We start from the raw sequence: 18901 nt of genomic DNA, 5'->3' as shown, positions 1-18901 counted from the left end.
AAGGAACGTTGACTATGACATGGTCATATAGCTAGTATCTGAATCCTAACAGTAAAGTGAGTCTCTCATTGCATGTTAGTTATCATACTGATTGCCATCAGCTCCAGTATAGTACTTAGTTTAGGTCAGTTGTTCAAGTCATGAAATATGGTGGAGCTGAAAAAGATCTTGGAGACAGTTCAGTCTAACCAACTTATTTTTACAGAGGAAATCAGGACTCAGAAAGGGGAGGTGACCAGTCCATGGCCATACTGATAGTAGGTATATTAACAACAATTTAAAACCTGGTCTCTTGATCTGTTAATAAGCCTAATTATAAAGTGAGGTCCAATAGCAAACCCACCAAGTCATCACAATGAAGATGAGGGACTGGAGCTTTCTTAATGAAATCATCCTAGTTTTCTGTTGGACTTAGAGGTCAAAGATTATAATGAGACAAAGAGCCACGCTTCTTGCACACAGATTATCAGTGATTACAATACCATTAACAAAGCATTACTCCATCCTCCCCCCACAAATGAGTAAATTACTTACCTTCCAGAAGTTCTAGTCTCTGTGGAGATGAAACCTTGCAAGGGATTCACTATGAAATAAAAGGATTCTAACTTTAAAGGGACCTGAAGACACCATGGAGATGATCCAGTGCAAGGTTCTTAATCTTTTTAGTGTCAGGGACACCTTTGGAAATCTGATGAAGTCTTCTCAAAAAAAGGTTTCTAAATGTATAAAATACGTGGTACTATAGAAGAAACCAATTATATTGAAATAGTTACCAAAATACATTTCAAAGTTCATGGACCCTAGGTTAAGCACCCTTAATGTAGTCTAACTTCCCTGTTTTACAGATGAGGAAAAAGAGGTCCAGAGAACAAAATACCAAACGCAAGTTTGACACAACATGTCAGCATTTATTAATCAAAGATGGAGCAAACCCGAGATGGTGAGTTCTTTCCCTTTTAAAATCCAAAGCTTGTTTGTGGTAAATGGTGGCTCTTTAAAAATGGTCACTTACAGGTTAAATACTATAGAACAATGCTTTCTTTTTAGAGTCAAATACTAGTTTAAAATGGGCCAAAATAAAGGGTCCCTCCTTTAAATTACTTTGGGTGGGGAATCTCACAGATCTAATGAGACATTTCTGATGTAATGTTTAAAACTCAGGTGAAATACCCTTAAAGCACTTTTAGCCTTGAGGTAGCATAATTATGCTGAATTAGATTTCTTTTTTTTGTTACTGTGAATGGAGGAAGAAACCCTAGTTATCCATTTTTAGCCAAAATCAGGCTAAATGGATTCCAGGAAGTCTCCCATGAGGTTAGTGAAACTTTCCTCTTCTATCTTTATAGTACAGACACAGTCCTGTAGGGTATTAAAACGAACAGGAAGGTCTCTGACTGTACAACAGATGATTGACTTGACTGAAGACCACTAGCAGTAATAACTGCAAGAGCAACAATAGGTAAGTGGAGTGAAAAAAACCAAAACAATTTATATTTTGGCAAAGTTGGTTACAAATACAATTTAAGAACAAAAATTACAACATCAACTAACTGAAAACAAAGTATGAAGGATGTTACTTCAAAGGGTTTTTTTCCCCCCTTTTTCTCAGGGCAGAATGCACTTAAAAAAAAAAAAGACAGGATTCTTTTTTTTTTTCTTTTTATACATTATGAAAAGCCTGGGCTGGTACACCAAACAGAAATATCACAAGCCAGGATGCTGCTGACCAAGAAAAGCTCTTCTCACTGACTTCACAAAAATCACAAGCAGAGCATCAGCAGAAGGACAAATTGCTTCTCTTAGTCTCAAGGACACTGTCTCTTGCCCATTTTGCTGCTGAGTCCTTTCATTAACATGTTCTACTGCAGAGCTTTCTTCATAATCATCTCTGAAGATCCACGGCAGGTTTTTTTTTTGCCTTTTTTTAAAAAACAGAACACAGAGCAACAACAATCCAGAAAACAAAACCACACAAATTCATCCTTCAGAGATTAAAAAGAAGAGTCAAAGTCACTGGAATAAAATTAGGCTCAAAAGATGCATATCAATACTGCTAACCATATTTCAAAGCTATCAAGCCCCTTCTCCCCTCAGTACAAAGGAAATGGCAAGGCCTGGAAAGGGAGAGTATAATATAAAGGGGTTAAAAAGCACTGGCTAAGGTGGAGCTTCCTTTTGTTCCATACTGGTTGCTTGCAGCCCCCACCGAACATAGGAGATACCACTGAGCTCTACAAAAGTGGCGCTGTCATTCTGACGTACTGGCATAACTTACAAAACAACACAATTTGGTTGCTTAGCTTTACTTTTGGCCACTGCAAAAGGTACATCCTCAGAACCCCACGTTCTTTAAAATCCACTGTGGCTGCCATTCTTTCCCTGTACTCTGTTACATACATCCTCGTTTAATCACTCTTGAAGCTCAACTATAGGCCCACAAATGTCCATAAAAACAGAGGGATCTGGTCTTCTGAGCCATATGTCATTTTTAATTAGAACAACTGAGCCCAACAAAAAAGGCTTGAAACCTGTTGGGTTCCACAGTCATACAGCACAACTATGTGAGTAAGACTGGGGTACTGGGTAGAGATTTTATAGAACAGATTTAAACTATGAACAAAAGGCTTAAAACTTCTTGACATAATCCATATCTATCCCTAGCATGCAGTTTGCTAGACAGTCTAAGTAATACAGATGCATGGTTAACAAACAGCACCTCATTTTGGTTTTTATTTTGGAAATCAATTTGTTAGGGCTGCTCTGACAATACATACATACGTGTGTGTATATATATATATATATATACGCATATATATATATACACATATATACATATATATATACGTGTGTGCGTGTGTGTGTGTGTATATGTATACTCTCTTACAGCACCTTCTCGCTATTACTGTCAAAAGACCAAGTTCATTTATTTAAATAACCAAATATCCCAGTTACCTGTGGCAAAGAACTACTGCTGTTCATGCCATTTAAAACTCAAGATCCAAAAATTAGAAAAAAGGTGCAAAACCTTGGAAACATTAATGACATTTCTGTTGCTTTCTGGATTCATCTGATACAAAACAGACACTGCAGAAAAGAATGGAGTCAGAAAAACATCAAAACATGAAATGTCTTTGAACAGTGCTATATCCCTGTTTCACCAGCATAAATCGTAAATCAGATCACAATTCTGAGAACTATGCTGTGAGCTAACACAGTGCTCTTAGAAAAGATTCAATCTGCTTCCAATTCATGTAACCAAAGCAAAAAAAAAAAACAAAACCCAAACCCTTAAGATGAATCAATAAGGATTGCTGCTGGCTGAAAGTTCATCGTGTATGTGTGTGTGTGTAGGGGGGTAACTACATGCTGTCATGCTTTTCACAGGTGTCAGTCATACTGGCCATATGCCCATGGCAGAGCACTAGCTCACCAGTGATGAAAGGTAAATAATTAGGTCAGTTCTACTAGCATCATCATCCACAATGAGAATTATACAACCCCAGATACATAATCACTTGGGCAGGTCCCAGTGAGTCATACAACTCAAAAGAAAACGGAAAATAGGAAGAGCCTCTAGATCTACTATTACCTTGCTATAAACTTAATAATCTTTATGTAATTTTTGTGCTGCTTCTGTGATCCCCTTAGGATAGATTCTCAATCACTCCGATGGAAAAAAATCTTATTGCAAAGCATGTCAAGCAATCAAGGGAACTCAAAATTGTACTTGACATATACATTAAAGGCTAAAGGTGCTCTATTCAAACACAAATTTACATTACCTCCTAAAGAAGACAAATAGAACACCAAACATCCTGAACTCCCCAATTACAAAGCCTTTTAAAAAAAATTCCTTGAAATAGTAAATGTTCCCAACTTTTTGAAAATACAGTTGACATCTGGGAATGTCTAGCTGAGTGAGAGAATACTATAAAAGAATGCAAGTGAGGGGAACTCCCTTGAGTCCAGAAATATTTTTTACTTTTAAGTTACAAAAAGGAGCTTTTTCTTCTTTAAAAAGAGTTTTAAAACTTATCATTCAACAGCAAAGCTATAAGATATCTCTGAGCAATAGAAAGGGCTCTCCTACAGAGGAACAGGTCAACTTCTCAGCAATATTACCACCACCTGCTGATGTGGACAACTGGAAAGAAAAAGGTGACAGCAGCTTAATCAAGAAGTTTTTCAAGAAGTTAAACCTATCACATCTCCAGACTCCTTGTTTTACACGGATGACAATTTAGTCGTACTAACTGTAGAGAGAAACTTTTATTTTTAATTGGCTCTGTCATCCATAGGAGGCTGAAAAAACTAACTCTCAGACCCTCCCTTTTATCTTTCTTCCTTTAAGACATGGTTTACTGATGAATGACCTATGACTATGACCTATGTTTCAGCACTGTACTCTCTTCAAAGAATATCCAAATGCCTTGGGATCACCTGTAACATGTATAGCTTTCAGTAGATAGCACAAACATCACAGTACCATAATATTCTAAAGAGAGTTACTTTAAAATATCCAGGTAATTTTAAATTTCAAATCTAAAAGCTACAATTCAGAGCAGATTTTGACATTCTTAGAGGTAACGACAAAGGAAGAGATCAGAGGCTGTAAATCTTTTCTCCCTGGGGACAGAACCAGTTTTTGCAGCTTTGTTTAAAAAAAAAAAAGAAAAAGAAAAAGAAAAAAAAGAACAGCCAATAGGAGTAGCAGCAGCAAGAGGAAAAAAAAGAGGATTTTACACTTTGGACTTTGTATCAGGCACTTAAATTGCTGGAGAGACATGCCATTCTGAACCAAAGGTGTGAAAAATGGGTTAAAAACATTATGAAATTAAGTCTAATAAATGGAATTTCAGCAGCAAAGTGGAGGCATAGATTCAGCCTCTACCCATCCAAATACACTGAGACACATTTTCTAAAATGCCCAAGACAACAGCAGCAGCAGCAACGGCAGGAACTGTTCTGTAGTGTCTGTTTTCCTTATATGTTGTGTTGTTGACAGGAGGAGTTTCTGTGTCAAACTGAGAAGGCACGGGGGAGAAGGGAGATGCTGTGCCTAAATTCCTGGGTCATTCAGGTCCATGCTTGAACCAAACATTTTCACCAGCTGCTCTTCATAATTGGAAATATTCCTCTTCATAATGTCCATGCAGGGTCCGAGCAACCTCTCAAATGCCTGGACATCCATAACTGCATTTAAAACATGAGAGAAACAACTGGGTAAGTGATTAAAATAATGGCATATCTGCAAACCATTCCTTATACATTTCAGTCCCTGGAACACAATCCTTCATCTCTAGGTATTAAAATCTGAGGCCTAGCCACACCTCTTCTATGATGTTTCCTGAAAGTGATCTCTCAAACTTTCTCAGAGCAATCTGTCTGGGCCTCTCCTTTATTCCTATTACACTATACTTTGTGTTATACATACCCATACACAAAATGTAATGTCAGATCTCTTTTCAATAACTCTCCCTTCCAATTATACTGTAATCTTTTTGAGGGCAGGGGACATGCTGTTTTTCATTTTTGTAGCCTTAATTCCAAGCATAATATGGCCTTAAAATGTAGTAGGAACTTAAAAATGTTTACTAAATGGATTTCAAATCCATGTTTTACAGAATTTTTGTAACACTATACACTTGGGAAAAATAAGTATGATACAACTTAAATACCATGTAGATAGCAAAGATCACTATACCAAGGTTTAGAGTTGGAAAGGGACTTGGAGGTTGTCTAATCTAATATTCATTGTACAGATAAGGAAATTGGACTCTAGAGAGAAGTGATATTCTCAAGCTCACATGCAGGTATTAAATACGAGAGCCAGGATTTGAACCCACGTCCCCTGATGCAAAATGCAATATCCATTCCATTGTACTATGTTCTGCATTCATGTGCCTGTGGCACCTCAGATCACTCTAGGATCAATGAAGGAGCTAGGTACCGATTTATCTGCAATGCAGATCTAAAGGAGATTGTGATTCACCTGCCAAGAGTACATGATCATCTCTGAGTAACAATACAATGCCAATTCTTAGGACTGAGACTGTGAAGACCAAAATGATAGACTCCCATGTTGAAATCTGGGCTTAAATGTCAGTAGATGAATGAGAGGAAGCTCTTGAGAAAAAAAAAGTGCATAAAAACAAATGGCTTACCTAAGCATTTGACATCTCCAACTGCATAAGCAGAAGCTGCTCTGGGTTTGTTGGTGACAAGAGCAAGCTCTCCAAAATACTGTCCTTTTTGACACCGGGCAATTTCCACTTCATCCTCTGTGTCCTTATTTGTCTAAAGCAGGCAGAGAACAGTCAGTTTTGAATACACTGTGTAAATTTTAATTGTGGACATGAACATTTTCATAGCACACAGTGTATTCAATGTGATTACTGAGTAGCTATAACACAGAAAGCTACAGTTCTACTGTACATTATAATTTATACTGAATAACAATTAGGTTTAAAGGAATTTTTACCAGACCATCCTCTGAAGCCCAAGGAGTTTGTTTTAGGTAGCTTCTCAGCTACTGACAGTAGTTAGGACTCTCCTGTAAAGGTATTCTGGGATGAATTTTGTAGGCTAAAAGATAGGGTATTCTTTGTGGATGGTGACCATTTGGAGACTGGGCAAAAATAAAAGAACATAAATTGAACTGTCCCTACCTAAATTACAGAGACCCTTCTTGACAAAGGGTCACAAAGAGACTTTCTCTTCTATGTTAAGAATTTAACTTTCTTAAGCAACACTCACACAGGGCCAAGCCGAGGCTTTTAACATACTCAAGACTTAGTAATCAATCATAAGCTGTTATTAATCAGCACAAAGCATATCGGGCTAACTAACAAACATTATGAAGTGGCTGTCCTATAGATATCTTAAACCAAACATTTCCAAAACATAACTCATTATTATATTTCTTTAAACCCACTCCTCTTCTGAACTTTCCTACTTCGCAACACCGTTCTTTTGTTTGGCCAGATTTGAAAGCTGTTATCCTTGTCTCCTTACTTCTCCTTTACCAATCATTTGAGAAATCTTGTCAGTTTTACCTTCACAATATATCATATCCATCATCTTCTCTCTTTATTCACACAGCTATCACCCTAGTTCTGTTCCTTAACACCTTTTACCTGGACTACTGTAACAGCCTCTTAATTGTTTAACTTGCCTCCAGTCTTTCCTCATTCTCCTAGTTAACTAGTACATGGTCCCCCAATACCTCCCACAAAAAAGAAACAAACAAACAAACCAAAAAACAACTCTTACATTATTTTTATCATAAAGAACTTGACAAAACCCAACACAAGCATTTCCTTATACAAAGAACAGAAAAAAGCTTGTTTTTTAGTTTTGTTAAGGTATAGATATATTTAACATGGCAGTTCCAACACTGCCATGTTTATGTGTGTTCCTTTCTGAACTTCATTCTCTTCTCTTCTGTGTATTTTTTAAAAACATTTCATTGACAGTTCTTTCTTTTTTACTGTTATCTCTATAACCACCCTATTAATTCTGCTGTAAATCTCCTTCCTCTAAAATGAGTGTAGTCAAACAAAACAAATCTATGTGTTGGCTGTCTCAAAATGTATGTATCATCCTGAATTTTAGTTCATCACTTCTCTGTAAAAATGTGGATAGCATTATTCATGATTAGTCTTCTGGACTCATCATTGCTTACTGCATTGATTAGAGTTCGTAAGTCTTTCATAGTTGTTTTTACTTTGTAACATTGTAGCTACTGTATCAATTATTCTCCTGGTCCTCCTCATATCACTCTGTATCAATTCATACAAGTCCTTCCAGGTTTTCCTGAATCTATTCCCCTTCATTTTTTTTAAACATCACAGTAATATTTCATTATCTTCAGATACCAAAATTTGTTCAACCACTCTCTGATGAGGAACCATGTCGTTTTTAGTTCTTTGCTATAATAAAGTGCCATTATAAATATATTTTTTGTACATATGGGTCATTTACCTGTCTTTGATCTTTTTGAGACTGTCTAGTAGTTATATCACTGGATCAGAAAGTATATACCATTTAATCAGTTTAAGAGAATAGTGCCAAAATGCTTTTCAGAATGAATGGCTGGACTAATTCATAACTCCACCTTCTACAGAAAGCCTTTCTCAAATGAAGAATTTCTTAATTCTAGTGCCTTCCCTCTATTAATTATTTCTTATTTACCCTGTATATAAAACTGTTTGTAGATATCTGTTTGCTTGTTGTCTCCCTAATTAGATTGTAAACTTCTTGAGGGCAGTGACTGTCTTTTGCCTTTCTTTGTATCCTCAGCACTTAGCACAGTGTCTGATACATAGCAAGTGCTTAATAAATGCTTCTCTGGTCTATTTTTTCAAGGAGCCCATTAGTTGAGTATGATTTTCCATCTTCTGTTCAAAGTTTTTTTTTAATTCTCCTTCCATTTTTTCCTCCTCTAGAGCTCTCATTTCAATTTTCATCTTTTGCTGCATGTCTTCCAGACATTCTTGTAATCTCTCTGGGCCCAACAGACCTTTCCTACTGACCTTCTAAATTGTCTTTGGCATCTGTGGGCTGAGAAGTCTGGAAAACTGCTTCCAGTGATTCAATCCCCTGAGGCCTGCTCTGGGTTTGCTGGGGCCTGGTCTGTGCTCCTCTCTCAGCCTGGTGCAACAGACCTTTCCTGTCAACCTTCCAGGTTGTCTTGGGCTGGAAATTTGTTTTACTCTTTTTGTGGATTCTGCTGCTCTAGAATTTGTTTAGAGTCATTTTTTTAAAGGTATTTGGAGGGATTTAGAGGGGAGCTCAGGTCAGTTCCTGTCTTTACTTCACCATGTTGGCTCTGCCCCTACAAGGAACTATCTTAAACAGAAATGTAAGACAAAGGATAAGAAAGTGGGTCAGACAGCCCTGGTCACCTCAGGAGATGGCTGGTGGGGATAGAGACAAAAGATGAAGCCCCCTTGAATTACTTAGAAGTGCACTAAAACTTTTGTGACAAGCCATATGTACATGTTTCCTCTAACAGAATAAAAGCTCCTTGAGGCCTGGGATGTTTCATTTTTGTGTCCCCAGCATCTAGCACAGTGCCTGGCATACAGTAGGTGTTTCATACTATTGACAAAGAGAAAGGCTTTATGATGTAGAAGATAGGAAGTCGACTTCATGGTTCACAAGAACTGGGTTAAATTGGCTATGTAACCCTGGGCTAACCTCTCCGTGTTCCAAGAAATTTTATTCTTTTTTTATTATGAACTTAACAAATACAAATATTTCAATGTAAAAGGAATAGAAGGTGGGCACCTAGGTGGCACAGTGGATAGAGCACCAGCCCTGAAGTCAGGAGGACCTGAATTCAAATTCGGCCTCAGACCAAACACTTGACACTTACTAGCTGTGTGACCCTGGGCAAGTCACTTAACCCCAACTGCCTAAAAGCAAAACAAACAAACAAAAACCAACCCAGAATAGAAAAAAATTGACATAAAACTGTGAACCTGTTATATAGTTTTTTAAAAATTATGTATTAAATTTAGCTTAGTAGTAATAATCTCGCTCTGCTTGTTTGTGTCCCTTGCTGAATTTCTTTTTACTCTCTTTCACTCATTCAAAAAAAATTATCAGATACCCCAGCTAATTTTTTTTAAGATTATAACCTGACCAGTGTTGATATACAGTGCTAAAGGCAGTCTCCCCCACCATTATACTCTCTACACCAATGAGAATACAGGTCCAGACCCCCCCCCCAAAAAAAAAATTAAAAGTAGGTTGTAACTGTGTTCATCCAAATACCTGAAATTATTTCCTGTATCAAAATCCTTTAGAAAATATAATATTTACTTTTGCTTCTACTTGAAAAAACATTTAAATAAATATTTAATTACTGTCATTTATTAATATATTTGGTTGGCAATTATGTGCTTTACTAAGTAAGCAAATTGCTATTTAATTACTAGACATTATTGTTAATTCTTATAAGGTAGTTGAAGTTATGTGTAGGCAGACAGATTTTTAAGGTAATAAAAAGATTGTAAAAGAAGGCTACATTGCTTACTTACATATTTGTTTTTTCCATGACTCTTAAGTCTCAGTTTATGCCATTCCAAATTGCCCTCTTCTATCTGAATTTCTCCTGCCCTTTAAAGCCCAGCTCAGATTACATCGTCTGAGGGAAGTTTCCCTTGTTGGAACTGATCTCTCCTCTGAAATTTCATTGCACATCTATACCTTTCTAAGGACATGCATCACATTCTACTTTGTATTATCATTACTATACACATGTTTTAACTTTCCTACTAGACTGAGAGCTCCTCAAGGGCAGGGCATTAGACGTTTTTTCAGGGTTATGTCCACTCTAAATGACTTAGCATATATATATATATATTATATATATATATAGTTGGCACTCAGTAAGTGTTGAATGAATGAATAAATGAATGACTGTTAACCAAAATTTTTGATAAGATAAACAGTAGTTTTAAATTGAGATCGCAACAAGCTACCAGCTCGTCTGGCATAAAAGCTAGAGAACTTTCTGATCAGGGTAACAAATCTACCCTTTTGGTATAATATAGATTTTCTCTGAATATTTATCATACTTTTAAAGTGACTGTCACTTCCATGAACAGTGTATGGCAACAGATCTCACAAAAGGTCTGAATGAGTACTATAGATGATATCTCATTATGACAAACTACAGAGGATCTATTTTGTGGTGGAGTTTGTTATAAGAAATATGTTGACATTACTAGCTCTGTGACTCTGGGCAAGTCACTTAACCCCATTGCCTAGCCAAAAACAAAAACAAAAACAGAAATATGTTGGCAGAATGCAACTGAGCTGACCTCAGTCTGTGTGAATTACTAGTAGAAAGAGAAGCTATCATACACATATCACTGCTATTCCTTTCCATTTCTAGCTCTGTGGTATTTTTGTGTGTCTCTTTATCTGTTCATTGTACCTATATCACAGGGCTGTTGCGAGAATGGAATGAAATAATGGATATGAAAAAACTTTGAAAAACATTAAGTAACCACACAGAACATAGGGCATTACAGTAACACTTTGCATATTCCATTTATCTCACAATTCTAACCTTTTGGGACTAAGTCATAAAATAAAAAAGGCCTCTGAGCAAACAACCAGTCAATAAATATTTATTAATCTCCTACTATGTGTTGGATATTATGCTAGGTACTGAGCAACCCAAAGTCCATTTAGTAAAGCATCCTTATCATTTTATTTAAAGGAGAGTTCAACAAAGCTATAACTTGAAGTCTACGTATTTTTATTTTATGATACAATTCTAGCAAGATTGTGCTTGCTGGTTTCTCCTATCATAGTGGGTCAGAAACAAAAAATTAAAAGGCTGAGGACTGCTAGGGGTTGGTTTACTAACAGCAGTATAACAGTAGCAACTTACGTCTCTTTCCCACCTTACCCATTATAAAGCCCTTTCCTCACAAGAGCTTTGTGACGTAGACAGTGCAAATGTTACTGTACAGATGAAGAAACTTGAAGGTTCAGAGAAGTCACATAACTAGTTAGCAAGTACTAGGGGTAGAGCTCAAACCTAAGTCTTCTAACTCTGAATTCAACATTCTTTCCCACTATGCTACTCATAGTCCCCTGAAAATATACAGTTGGTAGTGAAAGAAAAGACATAATAACTATAAAAAGGAGACAAGAGCAACAAGTGCTTACTAGTCTGGTGGCCATTTAGTGCATAAGAATGAAAAACCTTACCAACCTCAATAGTTCCTGAGAACACAACTGTATTAAAACTCTAAAAAATACTTTACGTACACAATGATGACTTGAGTTGTTAAGAAAGGGACAAACTATGCTCTATACATGCTATTTAAGATGGCAGGGAAGTATGGCAATTCTAGAGAGACTTTCATAAAAAATGGCTCAAATAAAGAGTTAGCACTCAAAGAGTCAAACCTTTACTTAGCTAGAAAATTAAAAATTTTTTTCTAGAATAGTTCATTACCCAATTACACTTAATCAATCTGACACGATATGTAATTATTTTGGTGGTCATTTTGGAAGTAAAGGTATTTCAGGGGCTGGCCAAAATGTTCGAGTATGTAAGTCGAAGTAACTGTTGAAAGGTAAATGTTATGTGATTATGAATCTGAAGAATCATTAGCTCTAGAGAGTTTTCCCTCCTCCCTTAATACCATGTGAACAGTATATGCTCAAATATTTTATGGAGTGACTGTCAAGAGGGACAGGAACCAGAGAAAACACTAAATGATAGCACCAATTTTTCTAATAAATCAATCAATAAGCACTAATTAAATACCTACTACATGCCAGGCCATGTAAGGCCTGGGCTAAGCCCAGGTATACAAAAATAAAAACAGAACAGTCCGTGCTCTCAAGGAGTTTACATTACATATAGGGAGACCATACACACATACAGGAATACACAAAATGCATACAAAGCAGGGAGCAGGTGATCTTGGTAAGAAGCAGCAGCTAGGGGAACCTAGAGCCGTCTCCTGAAGAAGGTGGTGTCTGAGCTGAGTCTTAACAAAAACCAAGGATACAAAGAGGTAGAAGTGAAGAAGGAAGGCCTTCCAGGGGGTAAGATAATAAAAAAGCTTTTAGATGAGGAAGGCAAGTCACGTATTAGGAAAAGCAAAAATGATGAGAGAAGGCCCCTATATTTTCCCTCTTTTGTCTTGAGTGATTTAATTTTAAACCAGTGTCCATTTTGGTGTAAACTGAGCAGGTATGTCTGCTTTCCTGTATTTGGGTTTTACTCCTGACCAGGTCTCTTATTAAGACTTTCACAAAATTCTTTTTTTTTTTTTTTTGGCTAGGCAATGGGATTAAGTGGCTTGCCCAGGGTCACACAGCTAGTAAGTGTTATGTGTCTGAGGTCAGATTTGAACTCCTGAATCCAGGGCCGGTGCTCTATCCACTGTGCCACCTAGCTGCCCCTTCACAATATATTCTTACCAATGCCAATGTCCTTTTCACAGTGCCCAACTAAGACATACGATGCTACAAGGCCAAACCTCCCTTGTACTTAGTAGCCATAACTGCCCTTGCTTTTTACCTTCTGGAAGTAAAGTTGAAAATGGCTTTTAGAGAGTACTCACTTAACTGACAGACATTTTTGTCTGCCTGCCATGCCTGTTAAGATCAATAAAACTTTTACTAGGCTGTACCCTAAATTGTCTATGTGCTGTAGGATTTTCCCACCACAAAGGCCAGTTTGGCTGTCATGGAAGTACATGGAAAACATATAATATATAATGAATTTATTATATATTTTAGAAGAAAAGCAAGCCTATATAATACAGATTTGTAGCTTTATGTTGTCTTCTTTTTCTGTTCTGTTACGTATATGAAAATGTCCATTTTTATGTGCTGTTTGTTAAATTTAGGATAAAAACACCTTAAAGAATAAAAAATGTCTGAAGAACCATTTAAAAAGGAAATATATAATATGAAATGAACAATGAACAAGTAAACACTATTATAAGCTGTATTGATGGAAATGGCTGTTATAAAGACTTGTTTGTTTTGATGGGATTCTCTGCCATGGAACTTTATCCACATGATAGTGATTAAAATACAATAATATTTAACATATTTAATTGTATGGATGCACTGTTTGCTCATCTCTAAGTATTCAGATACATTTAAAAATACAAAGCCTAAATTTTTCTACTGGAGATTGTCTTTCATTTCAAGAAAGGAAAATAATATACAACCAAAACATGCATAGTGAAAATAAGATCACTGAAACAATGTCACTTTTATATCTCATAATAAAACTGACAATTCTGGAAAACAATGCAAAATTGAAATTATATGTATTGCTAACTTCTGCTTCATCTAAACTTGATCCAACATTATTTAAAATTCCAGTAAAATGACATAAGATCATATGTATACCTACCTTGCTTTTAATCAGGATTTTTACTTCTCCAGACTCCACGATATAAAAGCTCTCTGCTTTCTCACCCTACAATATGGGGAAGAGAAAGGACAGAATCATGTCTGTTATTATGCTGTCATATCCTAATTTATTTTACATTTTACATTTTACAATGTTCTCCACATCCTATTACAACATTTTTCATGGGATAATGAACTAAGATCCCTAAATGAGAGGTTCTTTGTATCTGAAGATATCAACTAACCTATGCCTGAAAGACATGACCTAATCAAGGAGTAGCCCCTTCAGCAGCACTCAGTCTCCTAACGTCGGACATTTAACACACACACACACACACACACACACACACACACACATAATTGGTCTAAACACATTCATATTTTTACTATATACAAACCGTCATTTCCCCCCCAAAATCATTTAACAACAGCACATTATAAAAATATGGGCACTAAGAGGCAGCTAGGTGGTACACTAGATAGAGCATTGGCCCTGAGGTCAGGAGGACCTGAATTCAAATCTGGCCTCAGAGCAAGCACTTGACAGTAGCTGTGTGACCCTGGGCAAGTCACTTAACCCAACTGCCAAATAAAACAAAACAAAAACAAAAACTAATATGGGCACTGATGTAATAAAAAGACATTCCTAGTGAATGTGGGCTGGCACAAAAAATACTGTCTTTCCTTTCCTGGCCACATATTTAATTACGTGAGATCAGGTAAAAGGGGAAGTATAATCAAATGTAAATGGTGCTAGGATTGGAGTCAGGAGAGACCTAACCATCAAGGGCCCAGATGCCAGAGAGCTCCAGTCATTGGCGTGAGCGAGAAAACCACTATCATCCCCTAGCCTGGGGCTTTAGGTTACTGGGAAGACTAAGAAAAAAAGTCCTACGATTAGCAAACTCCCTCTTCCCTTTTCTCCAAATCCCTGTAATTCAGAGTTGAAGGCTGCCTAAGTAACTCTTTCCCTACTTCCCCTGCCCTTAACCCCATACAGGCCCTATCATGTTCTGTCCTCCCTTCCCATTTTGCTAATGGAATTGACATTCTCTTATTAACTATTTAATCCAGCTCCTCTCAGAAGACATTACATCTGAAGTTATCCTCTCTAGTACTAGACCCACGCCCATGAAGTAAGTCTTCTGGTTTATGGTTGACCCTGGGAAAGTCATTTAACCTCTATTAACCCCAGTTTCAACTGTAAAATGGGAATAACTACCAAACTTGAAAGGTTGTTGTGAGGATCAAATAAGACAATATTGGCAAAAAGCACTTAGCACAGTGCCTATCACAAGTAGGCTCTTTATAAAAGCTTATTCCCTTCCCTACCCCTCCTTATTTCACAGTGTTGTCCTGGCAGACCTATGGACCTTAGAATAACTCCAGACACCCCAACCCCAAGGTCAGTTGTTATAATTTGCACAGAATTCATGTGTTCTTTCAGTGTTGTAATCTTTTCATTCTCTTCTGTCAAATTTTCTTCCATCTCTACTGTTTGATTCTCCATCATAAATTTTAAGTGTTTACTTTTATTTGTCCTTTCAATTTTTTGGCTTCATTTCTTTTAGCCACCCTAATTCTTTCGCACAAGACATTTTTCCCCTGAACCACTGCTTATAGTTGTGGAGTGACTATGTCCTTCTGGGTTTATCTCTTGGATTTCTCTTAATCCACAACATTTCTTCACGGAATTTGGAATTTTCTTTTGCTTACTCTTACTTACAGATTTCTGGCCTAGATTAGGACTTTGTACAAGGGTCTCATCTCTCTTTCCCTACCCCTACCACTTCCACTGGCTCTTGGATAGATGGGGTAGGCCCTGTTTTGTCCTGTCTCCTCTGCAGGCTAAAACCTACTGTTGTTTTGGATGGGATGGCTGACACCAGGTTTCCACTGTAGACTTCAATCCCTTTGTCTTATTCTATTGCTGGTCAAATTTGAGTGTCAGATTCAATCCATTTCCATTTCTTCCTAACACCATCTCGAGTAGGGCCTTAGTTTCTTCTCCTGTGATCCTGACAAAACCCAATTGAATTCTGGAGATCACACATCCTGCAACTGAGTTAGAATTGTCTCCTGCTATGAATCCTAGGAATGCACAGTCAGACAGTGTCTCTCTGTGTAAGTGACCTTTGGAGTTTGGCTCTGTCAGTCACTTCTGTTCCAACAGGCCAAAGTCATGGTCCTGCTGGCTTCTGGCCCTGATTACCAGACCTCCTGTTGGCTTCTAGGATCTTCTTGGAGAATTTACTTATTCATAGTGTCAGCAAGGTTCATACCAACTGACTAGAGTACAAGCTGGCTTCCCTGGTGTGACCCCTCTCCCCATGCCTGTATCTTAAGGTCTTTTTATTAGAATTTGTATTGGTTTCTCTAGTGAGATTTCTCTTCCAGCACCTGTGTACTACTGGTCATCTGGTTCAGCTCTAGAGTGGAATGGAAGAGTTTGGTTTACTGGATAACTGCTCTGTCTAGTGTCATTTTAGATTGCTTGAGTTCATGTGGGAGAGGCAGGCTCCTCTATGCCTTATTACCAAATAATTTTGATGAGTATGGCTTTTTAATGTAATTTGAGGTCTAGAAGTGGTATTTGCTCTTCATTCTTACGTTTTTCATCATTTCCTTCCAGGTTCTAAACCTTTTGTAGTAAGAGGAACACAAATCAAAACAATTCTGAGGTTTTACCTCACATTTAAGAAAAAGGCAAAGACAAGATAAGCATAAAGTCAATGATGGAGGGGCTACAAAAAGACAACTGTTCCACTGTTGATGGAACCATGAATTGGTCCAACCATTCCAGAAAGCAATTTTAGAATCATGCTAAGAAATCTCATCTGTTGCCAGATATTGCTTACCTTTACATCTCTCATACTCACATAGCCACCACTCTAGTTCACCTCTTGCCTTAACTGTTACAGTAGCTGAATTGGTCTCATGGCCTCCCATGCCAATCTATCCTCTGCCAGCTTTCAAAAGCTTAAGTATGACTATGCTACCAATACCCTTCCCCCCTTGAATGAGCTCCAGTGGCTCCCTATTACCTCAAGATTCTTTCCTTGGCATTTAAAGTTCTTAATAGCCTGACACCTTCCTACTATTCTTCTTACACTTGATTCTCCTCCATGTACTATACAATCCAGCTACACAGACCACTTGTAGCTCCTTGAATATTGCAGTCCAACTCTCACTTCTGTACCTTTGCAATGGTTGCCCCCTGTGCCTGAAATGCTCTAACTTTTCACTTTCACCTCTTTGGTTTCCTTGGTTTTCATTAGGACACAGCTCAGCTCTGACTGTCTGTCCCAGTATCTCTTGTTACTGGTGCCTTTCCCTTTCAGATTACCTTCCATCTACTCTGCACATATTTTTCCATATCTCACTGTTTACATGTCTACTCCATTAGACTGCACACTCCTTGAGGACAGGGTTTGTTTTTGCCTTCTGTTGTATCCCTGGCACTTAGCATAGTGACTGAAACATAGCTGTATTTACCAAAACACACACACACACACACACGTGTATATACACACATATATATGCCCAACAAGGTAAAGTCAAAAAATCAAAATACTCTTAGAAAGACTTTCTGTGGTAGCTAAGAACTGGAAACAAAGACGATGATCAATGATTGAGGAATGGCTAAAAAAGTTGTGGTACACAAAGAAAATGCAATATCACTGCATGTAAAGAACAATGAATATTAACAATTCCAACATGCATGGGAAAGTCTTATGCCAGGAGTTTTTAATCTATTTTTGTGTCATGGGCCCCTTTGGAAGTCTGGTGAAACCTTTGTACCCCTACTCAGAATAATGTTTTAAATGCACAAAATAAAATACACAGAATTACAAAGAAACTAAATATATAGTAAAATAGTTGTCAAAGGATTTTTCAAAAATAAGTACATGAGGGCTCTGTGTGGGCGACCCCAGTTCTGTCTTCTCCATGAGATGCTCTGCCCCCACCTCATTGCTCTCTGGGCCCTCCTGCTCGGGATGGCAGTGCAGCCAGCCAGCCTTGGAGCCCTGGGGAGCATGGTGTATTTGGGGGGGGGGCCTTGTGGGGGTGGAGGATGGCAGAGGGATGGGGGCTCAGGTTGTCCCAGGCTAAGGACAGGGTGGAGGTGGCCCTGTGGAGCCTCCCTTGGGGGGTGCCCGGACAGCCCAAGTCTGCCAAGTCCCCTTTATCAGGAAAATACATGTGAAATCAAGGACTCAACTCTAGAGGGCAGCAATTATATGGAAGAATCATCTATAAAAAGACATACAATGAATCCTAATAAATGTGGTGAAACCTTCAAGATATCTCAAGATATTACAAGACACTCTATTTTCCAGAGCTAAGGCCCAGCAAGCAGGCTGTGCCCTGAACTTGGTATAACAGCAATCCTTTGTGTTCACCCTCTGGATGATCTCAGCCATAGCAAAGCCCCAGAATTGGGACTTATAACTTCCTTATTTCCCTGGGGATCCTGACCTGAGAGCTGGAACTGTAGCTACCATACTACAGCAGAAAGTGATCAATGACATTTCCTGACACTCTGAACAATCCCTGTGCCTGTAAATAAGTAAACTGAATGAAGTGCTGTACTCCTGTTCCCACCAAGCTAACTATGGTTCCAATACCCCGCTGAATGATCACAAAGCTCAATGACCCTTAAGACTCAAGACAATCACAAGGCTCAACAATTTTAATAACTTAGAGATTGATCCCATAGGACCCAAGAACACCTGTATTGTCCTAAAAAATGCCAACCATGGGAACTGTTTACTCAAGACCTATGAATAAGTGTGTTGGGCCCTGCCTTTTTGTAGTTTTCATGCTTAAAATTCCTATCCCTGCCATAAACTATAAGCCCTCCTTTTCAGAAGGACTTCTGCTTGCAAGTGTTTTCCTCACTTTGAAATTAAACTTCTGTTTGATTCCTGACTCTCCTGTCTCTGGTCTGCTTTATTCAGCACTGGCAATCCACAAGTTAGAGACTGGTTCT

General features: G+C 37.9%; 1 protein-coding gene across 1 annotated transcript in view; it reads right to left on the bottom strand.

Moving 5' to 3' along the window:
- Positions 1 to 887: 887 nt before the first annotated feature.
- The window catches only part of PRKAR2A (protein kinase cAMP-dependent type II regulatory subunit alpha), a 134658-nt gene continuing 116644 nt past the window's right edge, over positions 888 to 18901 (bottom strand). Inside the window, exons 9-11 of the mRNA XM_020998986.2 lie at positions 13910 to 13975; positions 6165 to 6297; positions 888 to 5193 (exon numbers count right to left, since the gene is read on the bottom strand). Of these exons, the coding sequence (XP_020854645.1) occupies positions 5060 to 5193; positions 6165 to 6297; positions 13910 to 13975 (333 nt within the window). The 3' untranslated portion in view covers positions 888 to 5059. The remainder of the gene's footprint in view (positions 5194 to 6164; positions 6298 to 13909; positions 13976 to 18901) is intronic.

The sequence above is a fragment of the Phascolarctos cinereus genome, unplaced genomic scaffold, assembly GCF_003287225.1.
Source record: "Phascolarctos cinereus isolate Bilbo 61053 unplaced genomic scaffold, phaCin_HiC Scaffold_4;HRSCAF=312, whole genome shotgun sequence".
Classification (NCBI taxonomy): Eukaryota; Metazoa; Chordata; class Mammalia; order Diprotodontia; family Phascolarctidae; genus Phascolarctos; species Phascolarctos cinereus.
Note: the sequence above shows the minus strand (reverse complement) of the source record. Positions and strands in the feature narration are given on the sequence as shown.